We start from the raw sequence: 13707 nt of genomic DNA, 5'->3' as shown, positions 1-13707 counted from the left end.
AACGAGCTAAGGAGAGAAATTTTACCTCGTTTGATGGCCGAAAAGTCCTACGGTGCGACGGCGGGTGGCGGCGGCCGGTTCCTTCGGTGGCTAGGTCGTCTTCTCCGGCAAGGGTTCTGGCGGCTAGGGTTTGGGTTGGTTGTGGATGCGATTATTTATAACCTTCCCCTTTTAATCTGAGACGTTCATCATGATTTAATCTGGGTCGTCCGATTGCGATTAAATTAGAAATAAATCTGGACCGTCCATCGCGATGCGATATGGGCTGTCCGTGCGTGATCAAATCTGGACCATCCGCACACGTGAGATCTGGGTCGTCCATGCGCGCCTTTGATCTGGGCCGTCCGTGCGCGCGAGAACGGATCTGGGCCGTCTGATCGCGCACACGCAGATCGCCCACGTGTCTCCGTCCCGCGTGGCTTCCCGCGTCAGCGTCCCTGCCACGCGGCGTGTCCTGGTTGGCCGGGGTTGCTGATCGGGCTGCTGTTGTGGCTGCTGACGTGGTACTATTTTTCTAAATTGCATTTTTACCTCCGATTTTCGATTTTCTTTTCAAAAACACCCACAGAATCTAAATTTTCACCAATTTTTCTCAAAATCAATTTCAATTAAATCCCAAAAATAATTTTACCCTATTTTATTATTATTATTATTTTTATTTCTATTAAATTAAATTAAATTAAATTAAAACCTTATAATTTAAATATTAAAATAGAATAAAATTAAACAAAATTCCAATAAAAATAAAAATAAAATAAAAATTTTAGGTGTTACAACTTGGGCATCCTACAACTAGTCAAAGGTCATCGATCCTGGGGATGAGGCACTTGTTCTTGATCGTGACCCTGTTGAATCCTCTGTAGTCAATACATAACCTTAATATCTTATCCCCTTTCCTTACAAATGTGACTCCAGCACCCCAAGAGAATACACTATGTCGGATGAACCCACTATTCTGCAATTCATTGATCTGTTTCCTTAACTCTTTCATCTCAATACGACTCATGCGGTAAGGGACAATCGATATAGGCTGGGTGCCCTATTGAAGATCTATGGTGAACTCAATTTTTCTATCCACTAGCAGTCTGGGTAGTTCTTAAAGAAACACATCCGATAAGTTTTAGACTACTGGAATCTCTTGAATGCAAATTTTTTTCTTAGGTTTGCTTAATGTAGAGAAAATAACCGAGTTAAAACACTTTGTAATAAGAAAACTGCCATAAAGGAATGATATTTAAAATTTTTATTAACTTATAAATGACTATTCATTAGAAAGGTTGAATACAAGTTTCTTATGAAAATAATCTACGGTGGCATGATATGCCGCTAGCCAGTTCATTCTTAGGATTACATTAAAGTCCTCCGTGTTAATCTCTATCAGATCCATTATGGGTGAAATCGAATCCAGTGGAAAAAGGACCGGATATTGCTGGGGAGGGACTAAGTGACCCTGTGGTGGCACCTGGTTATATGGTGGGGCACCAGATTGTACTGTAGCGGTGCCGAATGATACAGTGGAGGAGCAGGGTTGTATCGAGATGACACTGAATCCTCTTGTTGTAGGAGTTGCTCATACTGTGGCAGTGGTGGAGGATCAGACAGCTCCCTCCTCTCTTCCCTATCCTGCTGGGCAGAGATGAGTCTCTATAACATCTCGAAGAGCTGATCGACATCCTCTCGAAGTGATCTGTCTCGTGTTGCCCTATTTAGTAGGAACCCTCCTCTCCTCATGTCCTTGTACTTATTTTTCGTAAGTAAATGTCTCGTATTTTATATTTTAAGTCTTTATGTAAGGAATGGTTCCGAAGAATGCGGCTCTAATAGCAACTGTAGAGACTCGGAACTTGAATGAAAATAAAGTCATAAATTAAATGCGGAAGCAAAATAATAGAGTTAGGATTTATATTCCTTACACAATAATTTAGAATGCTCAATAGAACTATGGGAATGTTCATTCTAAAAGAACAAACGAAAATAAAAAAAAATAAACGACAAATAAATCACTAAGCATCCTACGATGACCTTAACTAACTTTTGAATGGAGTGCGGGTGATGAACTATTCACAACCCTCTTGTTGATTGGAATCTGGATCTTGATCCTCTTGATCTGAAATAGTTAATGCATGAGTGAGCTACACTAGTCCTGTAAGAATATTACACTAATTACAGATACGAAAAACTAGAGATTGGTAAAAATAAAAAAAAACAACCAATGGAGCCCTTAATTTAATGTAAATTCATTTACTATAAAGAAAACCATTTATTCCATATTTGTGTAATAAGTTTTTCCCAATAATAACTTATGAAAACTCATATTCATGCACTATTATTTATCACAAGAAATTATCATTTTATATTTTTATCCTCTTACCAGTACCACTGGGGGTCCATAAGGATATCATTATACTCGTGAACCTAATATATAATTAAACAATTAACTGGCCGTCCCTATACCCCGTTCGGTAATAGGCACCAAACATTCCACCACCTCGATACTCCGTCTAGTATGAAGGTGAACCATATCTCCCAAACTTTATTGGTAAAGGACTTCCCAGCTACGTCCAACTGAGGTAAGGTTCACGATAGGATTCCCTATGTACTAGGTCCGTCCGCCCTTTTCTGAGTACCCAGTAAGTCTTTCTCGTACAGATTTCTATCAGTATAACAATCAATCATGCAATAACCATATCTCATTTTATACTTACAGTTCACTTAAACAACAATCAAATAACCAATGACCGAAATATCGGCACACAATGTTGGGAAAACAATAACCAAATAACGAAAAAGACCCTAAAAATTATCAATTGAGTTACGCATAGTATAATAGTAACCAAATATAGGCAATACAGGAAAATAAATAGAAAATCGAAACGATCATTAAATAATTAGTTCTGAATTTACTAGTGACCTGTAATTATTTTTAAGATTCTTTAATTTTTCATAAAAACACACAATTATTAATTATAAAGCCTCAATTTACTGTAACAGAGAAAAATGTGAGGTATCTTTCCCTAGATTGGTGTTTCGGTACACCGTGCTATCTACTACGCTTTCTAGTGGGTATCAGATTTTCTGAATTATTCCTACGGAATCTAAAACACTTGTTACGTACCTAAAAATATCTTAGAAATCCAGAATCGGTGTTCAAAACTTGTTCCGGCCAATTTCAGATCCCAGCATGGCGGCGCTGGCTCCACTCCCACGGTGGCGGTTCACCTCAGCCTAGCAGGTTTTGGACAATTTTTTTTTGGCAGTTTTGGCTGTATCACTACAGAAAAATATGTCAGGGGCCTTAGTTGACCAGAAAAATCGTAGAAACTTGAACTCACTGGCGGGGGACTTCTGGGTACGGCGGCTCCGCTGGTTCTCCTTCGCAACTGAGATTCTTTCTTTGGTCAACTTGCACAGAAAAAGAGGGTGAATATAATGGTCAAAACAATTACGTGAAACTGAAATCGAGAAAGAGTTCATCGGAGGAGGTTGCGAGTTTTGCCTGCAACGGCGCCGCCAGGCTTTGCCCGCAATTTTTGGCTCACCCGACGTTCGTTTTACTCCGATATAGCCATAAGGGTGCTCGGAATTGAATTTCAAGTGGGTAAGAGAATTTTTACTTTTTTTGGCAGTCAGAGGTAGCTCCGGTGCAGTGGCGGTCGGAGGTCGACAGTCGGCTCCCTTTTCTGGCGACTTGTTCTTCTTATCTGACGGGAGGCTGGCGGCTAGGGTTCAAGTTTAGTGTGATGCGAAATATTTATACTCACATCGTGTTAATCTGGGTTGTTATCGCGTTTAATCTCCTCCATTCAATCGCGCCTAAGGAGGAAATGAATTTAGATCGTTCATCGCGATTTGATCTTAACTGTCCGATCGCGTTTAAAGAAGAAAAAAGTGTAGACCATTCGTCATGACTTGATCTTGACCATCTGATTGCGTTTAAAGGAGAATCAAATCCAGGTCGTCCACAAGCGCGAGATCGATACTGAGCCGTTTGATCGCGAGACACGCAGATCGCCTGCGTGGCATCCCACGTGGCACCGATGTCAATGTGTCTTACTACGCGGCGTGCTCTAGTTCGTCGGGGTTGCTGATTGGGCAGTCCTACGTGGTAAATTTTTTTTATTTGCACTATGACCTCCAGTTTTCGTTTTTTCTTTCAAAAACACCCATCGAACCCAAATTTTCGTCACTTTTTTCAAAAATTATTTTCAATTTCATCAATAACCTATTTTTTTCTATAGATTCAACAAAAATTAAGTAAATTAATTTAAAAATATTTTTTTTTTATATTTAAAATGTTAAAATTAATTTCGAACTAAAGTCTGAACTCAGGTATTACAACCTAAATAACCATTCGATTACGACAGGCTAAAATCATATCAATTATTTCACCCCCTACTGTATTCTATTTTTTTCGTTGCTTTATATTCAAAAAATTAATTAATCAATAAACGTGCTAACAATGAACTTTTTCTAAATTAATATCTATTGATTTTTCTCGTATTCTTACATCTTTTAAGTTTTAATAGAATACGATAACTTTTTTAGAAAGAAAAAATTAAAGGTACCAAAAATATTATTAATAATTATATTTAATTTAAAACTAAAACTAATATAAGAAGTAAGCGTATTATGGTAAATTTAGAGTCTTTCTTTTCTTAATTTTGTAATATGATAGTCAAAGTTTGAAATTAAATCAATCAAATAAAACATGCGCTGAAATTGAATATTTAGGTTCCGAATTCCACATATATGGACTCAACAAGTAATTATTAGTGTAAGTATAAATTTTATATAGTTTTAATATAGTAACTTGCCTATAAAAAAACATATAAATAATTAAGTTAGGTTGTTTTCCTCCTTTGTACCATTAGATTAAAGTTGTGAGATAACCCATTACTCAAATTCAATTATTTCACAACTACCACATATTTATAGCTTAATTAATAAAACCACTTTTGTTTTCTTGTACAAATATGGGAATGCTTACACTAAAAAAAAAATAAAAAAAAAAAGAAAACAATATTTATATAGAAAGGCTTGAGAGAATTACTAACCAAATTACTTGGTTTAAAATAATTTGACCGGTTGAATAATATGATAAAATTTTGAATAATGAAATAAGAATAGGATAAATATTTAGAGTATAAGAATGTTATATTATACATCTGTATATTTGTTATAAATTTCAAAAAATCAATATTGTTAGCCTTTAGATGAAATAATCAGATTTGGTTAGAACTTATTTAAAGGAAAATATATATATATATATATGTTTTAATTATTTTTGTCATTTTGTAATTTTTTTTAATTAGTATTAAATTCATTTTAATTAACATAAAAAAAAACTTAACATATTAAATTAACACTAATTTTGTTTTTTGATAATTTTTTTTTTAACTATATTGGTAATCTACTACTTTCTCATCCATCAGATCTGATTTTTCCATTCAAATTTTATTAGTGTTAGTTTTCTGAAATAATTCTAAAAATTTAAGCCTAAAACATAATATTGGATATATTTCGGATATTAAGTTAAAGAGTATTTACGCGTGTGTGTATGTATATATATACTGCAATTTGGTAGTGTTCAGATTGTGGGGGTATTTTGGGCATTAAAAGTCTTTGTGTTAGATCTGGGGTAATGCCATCATCTAGAGAGTCACAGGGATTGAAATGAATCTTCTCAAATGGAGCCAAATGGAGAAAAGATGAAAAGCCTTGTTGCCCAACAACTTCCTTTTCTTCCTCACCTCATTCATCATTAACAAATCGTGTCTTTTTCACCTTTCAACTTTCCTTCTATATATACATATATACATATATATATATGTATCACATGTGGTGGGTATATATATATATATATATATATTTCTGCATATATAAGACTCGTCTGTAAGTGTTTAACTCCTCATAAGCAGGTATAGGGGACCGAAGGTGTGACCCTTTTGCACTCATAAACCATATATAAAAAAAATGGAGCAGAAGACAATCAGCAGCGCAGACGAGAGTAATAAGAGGGTTGAGATGAATGGGGAAAAAGGTATCCTGATTCACAGCCAAGTGATGAAGATCAAGCGAGAATTTGAGAAGATAAAGCATCCATCGCTGCAACAGACGGAGATTAGACGAGTTTTGCTTCCAGATATCAACAGGCAACGTTCCCCTTCTCCTCTGGGGTCTATCTCAGTCGGCAACTGATTTTTGGATCAGTTGTATGCAGTATCTGTGTCTTTTCCGATTCAGGTGTTGCATGTATATACATATATCTCTCCTTAGTGTTGTAGGATGGAGCTCATCTTCTTGTAATGTTACATTAGAGTTTTGGATTGATTCTGATTTCTGACTTCATTTATCGCATAATTCAACGAGTTCCAATGAATATTAGTAAGTGTTTGCTTTTCCGCAGTTTTTATCCCACATTGGTAAGAGATGAGAAATTTTTTTCTTTATATATTAGGTTTGAAAAACCAACTTTCGTGTTCGTAGAAAGGAGAGATGGTTGGCATCTCCCCTGACAGGGATGGGAATAGCTTTCGGGCTTTCCTGTTAACACATCCGGTTAAGGCAACCCACTTTCCAAGTGGATCTATAACCCAATTTTTTTTGTTCTTCCGAGCCCCATGGATCTATAACCCAAATTTTTTTGGGCTTTCCTGTTAACACATCCGGTTAAGGAAGCCTTTCCAAGTGGATCTATAATCCAATTTTTTTTGTTCTTCCTAGCCCCATGGATCTATAACCCAATTTTTTTTTTTTATTCCTAGTTCTAAACTAACCATGAAGCTAAAGACAACCCAAAACTGTCGTATTAGACTAACAACATTTTTGTCCGAAATTTTTCGCAGTGCAAATTGTATACCGGAGTACAACAAAAAAATTTGTTCATAAACTCTGCACAATATAATAGTTCCTTGTCACTCTTCGTTTGTTTCTTCTTTTTCTTTTTCACCTTAAGTAAAAATTTTGAAATTGAGGAGCTTCCTAAATCTATGATTAGTTCAATTCTCGTTTCAGCTGCTTTTTGAATGTTATGGCATTTTTTCCTATGATGAACTCACTAAAATTTTATAAGTTATGTCAGAAAATCAATTATAAAACCCATACATGTATAGAAAGAACATCATATCTGGAGGTTACCAACTCAAATGCTTATTAGCCAGTAATAGTTTCAAGGGTAATAGAATTGATGAAAACTATTATTTCAGTTCTCTTAACACCATATTATTACCCAGTACTGATGCAGAGATAACCAGAATAATAAATACACACTTGTCATCGTTACTCGGTCAAATTTTCAAGAGCCTATCAAAATACCATTACTTAAAACCCGTAAAAAGCAATGTAAAAAGAAACAGAAACAAATATTAGAACTAACCCAGTAGTGATGAACTCGCTAAAATTTTATAAGCTATGTTAGAAAACTAATTACAGAACTCATACATGTATAGAGGTTACCAACTCAAATGCTTATTAGCCAGTAATAATTTCAAGGGCAATAGAATTGATGAAAACTGTAATTTTAGTCCTCTAGCACCATATTATTACCCAGTACTGATGCAGAGATAACCAGAATAATAATACACACTTGTCATCGTTACTCAGTCAAATTTTCAAGAGCCTATCAAAATACAATTACTTAAAACTCGTAAAAGCAATGTAAAAAGAAACATAAACAAATGATAGGGCTAACTGCTTTTTGAATGTTATAGCATTTTTCCCATGATGAACTCACTAAAATTTTATAAGGTATGTCAAAAAATCAATTACAGAACCCATACATGTATAGAAAGAACATCATATCCGGAGGTTACCAACTCAAATGCTTATTAGCCAGTAATAATTTCAAGGACAATAGAATTGATGAAAACTGTAATTTCGGTCCTCTAGCACCATATTATTACCCAGTACTGATGCAGAGATAACCAGAATAATAATACACACTTGTCATCATTACTCAGTCAAATTTTCAAGAGCCTACCAAAATACCACTACTTAAAACCCGTAAAAAGCAATGTAAAAAGAAACAGAAACAAATGATAGGGTTAACTGCTTTTTGAATGTTATGACATTTTTCCCATGATGAACTCACTAAAATTTTATAAGCTATGTCAGAAAATCAATTACAGAACCTATACATGTATAGAAAGAACATCATATCCGGAGGTTACCAACTCAAATGCTTATTAGCCAGTAATAATTTCAAGCGCAATAGAATTGATGAAAACTGTAATTTCGATCCTCTAGCACCATATTATTACCCAGTACTGATGCAGAGATAACCAGAATAATAATACACACTTGTCATCATTACTCAGTCAAATTTTCAAGAGCCTACCAAAATACCACTACTTAAAGCCCGTAAAAAGCAATGTAAAAAGAAACAGAAACAAATGATAGGGTTAACTGCTTTTTGAATGTTATGGCATTTTTCCCATGATGAACTCACTAAAATTTTATAAGCTATGTCAGAAAATCAATTACAGAACCTATACATGTATAGAAAGAACATCATATCCGGAGGTTACCAACTCAAATGCTTATTAGCCAGTAATAATTTCAAGCGCAATAGAATTGATGAAAACTGTAATTTCGATCCTCTAGTACCATATTATTACCCAGTACTGATGCAGAGATAACCAGAATAATAATACACACTTGTCATCGTTACTCGGTCAAATTTTTAAGAGCCTACCAAAATACCACTACTTAAAGCCCATAAAAAGCAACTTAAAAAGAAATAGAAACAAATGCTAGAGCTAACTCATGTAATCATAACTATGATCTTTTGAACTTGCAAACAAGCAGTGATCAAGCCTATTCCCCTGCTTTCACAACTATCACTAGCTGCTAGTTGTTTCCTTCGACGATAATAACCTCACCCTCCTTGTGAGATCACTCATTACGTCAATAATGACGGATTTCTTCTGGATTCTGTACTGGATGGCCAATTCAGAGGAAGCTGAAATACCTTGTTTCAATATGGCTTCATCATCCATTATCTTTGTTGGGAAATGTTCCAATGCAATCACGCATAAGGCAATGATTGTCCGGAAGACAGCCACCTCATTTGCAATTCCAAGAGGAGCTTCAGCTGACAAAGATTTAAGGGTGTTTAGATCTTGCTTCTGAACTGATTCCATGTCACTTGTCAGTAGTGCTCTCAGGGCTGCCAATAATCTTCCCTCTACGATTTCAGGGCCTCCTAAGCTTACCTGTGAGGACAGTGCAAAAGAAAATGAAATTTGAGACTTCAGTTCTAGCAATGACTATGGATTTTGTTAAAACAAGTTCAAACTCGGAGGAATTATGAGGAAAATTTATAAGTAGAAATGGAAACCTTGAGGTTTTGAGCTTCCCCAGTCAAATTTAACTGGGAAAGAAGGTCCTGCTGCCATGGTGCTGGTGAAGAAAAGTTGGTTGATGATACTCCAGCAGCCATGCTTGCAGCATCCATAAGAGCTCCATCATATTTGAGTTCAACAAGGTCATAAGCATTTGACGGTATCACAAATCCATAATCCAAAAGGAATAGATCATTGCTCAGACCACCATAATTGAGTAGTAAAGGATCACTGTGCTCAATATCCATTTCTGCCACAACCTAGTTTGCAAAAGAAAGAACATGAAAATGAAAAGTGATTTGAGAAAGTGAAGAGAGATTTGAACCCATTTTCCTTTTTTTATTTTTAAAATTTTGTTCGAAATCTTTCAACTCTAAAAGAGACCCGAAAGACACAAGGAAATAAAAGAATCCACCTTAATCAGCATCTTCGAGTTTCCTGCATCTTGCTCTTGAATAATTCGGGCATTTGGATTGAAGCTATGATTACACATATCAATTAAAGGAAGCATCATAGGTACATCCTCACGGGATCCATCTGGGAGCTTTTTATCATGCAATCGAAATGCTCTGGATGAGACTGCTGACATTGCCCATCCAAGGGAGGACGCATCTACAGCTTGGCCACCAAAAGGGTGATCATCTGATTTAACATTTTCTAGAGAGGATTTGACCTCCCGCTCAAATTCAAGAAGAAAACGACATCGTTTGTTCACCTGTTTTCCAACTAACCAACATTTCAGTAAGGGTGCATAAGCACTTAAGCAGGCCTGCTTAGAAGAAAAGCATAACAGCAAAACACTTGCATCTTTTGTGGCACTTTTGGATAAAATAAACTATAGCAATCAAATTTGCCACAATTACCACAAATAGTAGGACTTTCCAAACTTCTGTATGGCACTCAAAGGTTTTGATTCGACAATCCCCTTTCTTTGACAGACTTCTCAACTTGGGTTAATGATATAGCAGATAAATACTCAATAAGAAGAATGATATACCTGGTAAAGAAAAGGAGCATATTGCAAATTCTTTATATCCTCCCCAGAGAAGAAGATCGGTACACTGTACGTTTCTGGGAGATTACTGATGTATGGCCACCAGAAGGATCCAACCTTTGCTCTTTCTTGTAGAAGCTTCAAACCCAACTTCATTGCCCAAAGTTCCTCTGCCAAATGCTCCCATAGTGTCCAGTTTACTCATATTCAAAACTTTAAACAGCCTAATTTGCAAAACTTTAAGTTACAAATTTATACTGGCAAAGCACGATGCTAAACAGGATAAGAAATCCAGGCCGGAAGATTCAAGATTGATATGACAGTTTTGATATGAGATATGATCCTTAAAATGCAAACAAGAATTCATCAATGCAAGTTATATATATATATATATATATAAAAAGAGGCAATCGCCTAAAGTATACAACAGCCACCACATTGAACTGTAACTAATATGTAGCTTTAAATTCATTGAAACTATAATGAATAACAATAAAACAAGTACATTCATTTGATAAGGAACAATCTTCTATTAAAAATGAAAACCATAAGAAACTGCATACTTTGGCTTGGGATCTTAAAGTACCCACATTTCCCAGATACACCATAAAACTAATAGTGAAGTGACTGATCTGCTCACCATCACCTCACTCCTTAAATTCATACATTCCATAAGCCTATCCATCAAATAGAAACAAATTGCCTATTAAAGAGAAATGAAAGGGGAGGAGAATTACCAGGAATCCGACGAGCCAAATTGGCCAAAATAGAGTCAGCTGGATCATCTCCGCCTTCTGATTGAAACCTCAATGGCACATGATCAGGGATGACTATTAGATCAGAACCTTTGGGGATATGTTGAGAGGCAACTAAGCCGAGTCCGTAGGTGGAGTCATGTGATATTGTCACAGCTCGGTGTACGAATCCACCTTCCCTCTTCACCCACTTGACGAGGTCCGGTGGTTGCGAAACCAGCCGCGCAGGATAAGAAGAAGCGGCACACGTTAGCGGGCGGATTTGTATCAGAGAGGCCACTACTAACTTTGAAGCAACCATAGTCGCTCACTTTTTGCAAGCTCTCCAGTGTCGACCTCTATCACATCTATCGTCGCAGCTGCCCTTCGCCCAGCTGGACCCTGGGCCGGGATAAAGAGACGAGCCCGAGTTTGGTTTTTTTCCGGGTCGGGTCAGAGTAAATATTAGAGACCGTGTTTAATGATTTGGTTATGTATTGTGTCTAATGTGAATACTTAATTAACATCATTCAATTGTAGATTAAAGTTTAAACATGACTTAATTTTCAAATCAAGGTAATATTTTTAGCTTGGAATTAAAAATTGGTGTGTAATTCATTTATATATATTTTATTTAATTACAATGGTGACATTGTTTTTTATATTAAAAAATAATAACAATTGAATTTATATTAAAATTTTAAGTAAAATTAAGGTATATAGTGAATTTACAAGTATGATTACAACCAAACATTCCTCTTCTTTTTCATATATATATATATATATCCTTTCTTTCTCATCAAATAATTTGATGGAGGGTCCTTGTGTGTGGTTGCATAATGTTCTAAACCAAATGGAATCACAATTTTTTTTTATTTAAACCTTACTTTATTCATATATATTGAAAAATATAAAAGTTAAATTGTAAGAATTTGTTTCTACCATCAAAAAATTCAAGATGGGTGCAGTGGTAATTTAAACACAATAAATTATGTTTTAGTTAATTTAAAAGTTAAAACTAAAAATTAGGTATTAATGAATGAGAGTTGAATCAGATGCAACAATAATTTAATTAAGACCAAATTTCAATAAATAACTTGGATTAGCCATATGTTAAATGATCAAATTTGAAATCTTTAGTAGAAGAAAAAGATCTAGGGTAAATCAAGGAAAAGAACTCGGTTGGATAACTTCTTGAAGATGAGTATACATGCATATATAAAACATAAATTTGCAGAAACAGATGAAGTAATTATGTAAAATAATACAAATGAAGCAATGAACAAACATGCGTATGTTATGTACGTATCTGTATAAATAATATATACAGAAGTAACCCCACACTCCAACCTACGAAACAATGTATTCGTATGCGCATTTGATTATGAACAAGATGGATCAAGAACCCTAAAAAACCAGACATTGGATTTTGACTTCTCTTTCTTCTGGCCTCTGGGCATCAACTGCTCATCGCTATATACACCAATTACCATATGGTTCAACCTCTAATAGCCATGACTCCACATCCTGGTATACCAACGAGTAAAAATCCACATCCTTCTGGTTCATATTCAACATATAATTATAATCTTCTGCTTCCCTGTGCTGATCCTCCAAACCCATCAGCTGCTCATAAGTAAATTGCTGTAGTTCTTCTGGGATAATATTGATCACTTGGTTGTCGCAGAATTCGAGTGATGAATCAATGGAGGGATCAAAAGAATTAACTTCATTACTAATGCTCTTAATCTCTAGGAATATTCCATGATCATCATCTTCATCACCCATACAAACATTAACAGACGGGACTTGAACTTGCTCAGGCACGGTAGGGTTTATGGGTGAGGAAGAAGATGATGATCTTCTGCAGGTCCTTTCATTTCCTGTTAGTTGTTGAACGAGAGTCTTGAAGCTAGAGGCGTCAGTGATGTATACTTTTGGCTTCAAGATTTTTATCAAGCTGCTGAGTTGCTTCTTTTCATGGTTCTTGTTGGATGATTTTGATGATGCTTGAGTTGCTTTCTTCCCCATAATTTAGGTGTCCCAACAACTTGGAATTACCCACCGACAAGTTTCTTGATCAATTTAGCGGAGGTTCCCAAGACCTTTGAATATATACACATGTACGTATATATGTATTTTACCATATGAAATGATGTTGAATGTTCGATGAAGTTTTGGATATGTGCTGGTGATTGGTGTGTGAGAAGAAAACAAGTTTAAATTCATATATAAAAATAAAAGTGAAAGATGCCCATTAATGATGTTGATCGCCATCAATTCTATACTATATATATATATATATTACCTTTATATATTTATTACCAGGAAAAACTCTTTACGCACCCACCAATCTCATTAGTCCCCCCCTCTCTCTCTCTCTCTCTCTCTCTCTCTCTCTCTCTCTCTCTAAGTGTGAATAAGTAGAGTAATGAGAGAATTATGCCATGGTTTGGATTAACATGGGGGATGTAGATGTTAATAGTCAATTCAAGAGGATATACATATATATATATATATACATATGGTGGATTTCTGTGCAAAGAAAGTAGATAATATTTACTACATTAATCAGATAATCATATATAATATATCTTTATATATTTTTATAACATAATATAATACATATGTGTGTTAT

The 13707-nt window shown here is 35.3% G+C and overlaps 2 protein-coding genes and 1 non-coding gene across 3 annotated transcripts; 2 read left to right on the top strand and 1 right to left on the bottom strand.

The window, feature by feature from the left end:
• Positions 1 to 5629: 5629 nt before the first annotated feature.
• On the top strand, positions 5630 to 6602 carry LOC110823846 (uncharacterized). Its single transcript, XM_022054333.2, has one exon. It carries the CDS (start codon positions 5974 to 5976, stop codon positions 6196 to 6198), a length of 225 nt encoding a protein of 74 aa, XP_021910025.1. The 5' UTR covers positions 5630 to 5973; the 3' UTR covers positions 6199 to 6602.
• LOC148268960 (U6atac minor spliceosomal RNA) lies at positions 6477 to 6604 on the top strand. The gene has a single exon (XR_015817444.1). It is a non-coding gene; the product is annotated as a U6atac minor spliceosomal RNA (small nuclear RNA).
• A 1967-nt stretch (positions 6605 to 8571) lies between these two features.
• Positions 8572 to 11454, bottom strand: LOC110823883 (Rubisco methyltransferase family protein). Its single transcript, XM_022054380.2, has 5 exons — positions 11073 to 11454; positions 10339 to 10505; positions 9757 to 10056; positions 9338 to 9601; positions 8572 to 9212 (listed from the first exon to the last, which is right to left on the bottom strand). The coding sequence occupies exons 1-5, from the start codon at positions 11389 to 11391 to the stop codon at positions 8841 to 8843; spliced, it is 1422 nt and encodes a 473-aa protein (XP_021910072.1). The 5' UTR covers positions 11392 to 11454; the 3' UTR covers positions 8572 to 8840.
• Positions 11455 to 13707: the final 2253 nt, after the last annotated feature.

Source organism: Carica papaya, chromosome 2 (assembly GCF_054855325.1).
Source record: "Carica papaya isolate Zhongbai chromosome 2, ASM5485532v1, whole genome shotgun sequence".
Classification (NCBI taxonomy): Eukaryota; Viridiplantae; Streptophyta; class Magnoliopsida; order Brassicales; family Caricaceae; genus Carica; species Carica papaya.
This window is presented reverse-complemented; position numbering and strand designations above follow the sequence as displayed.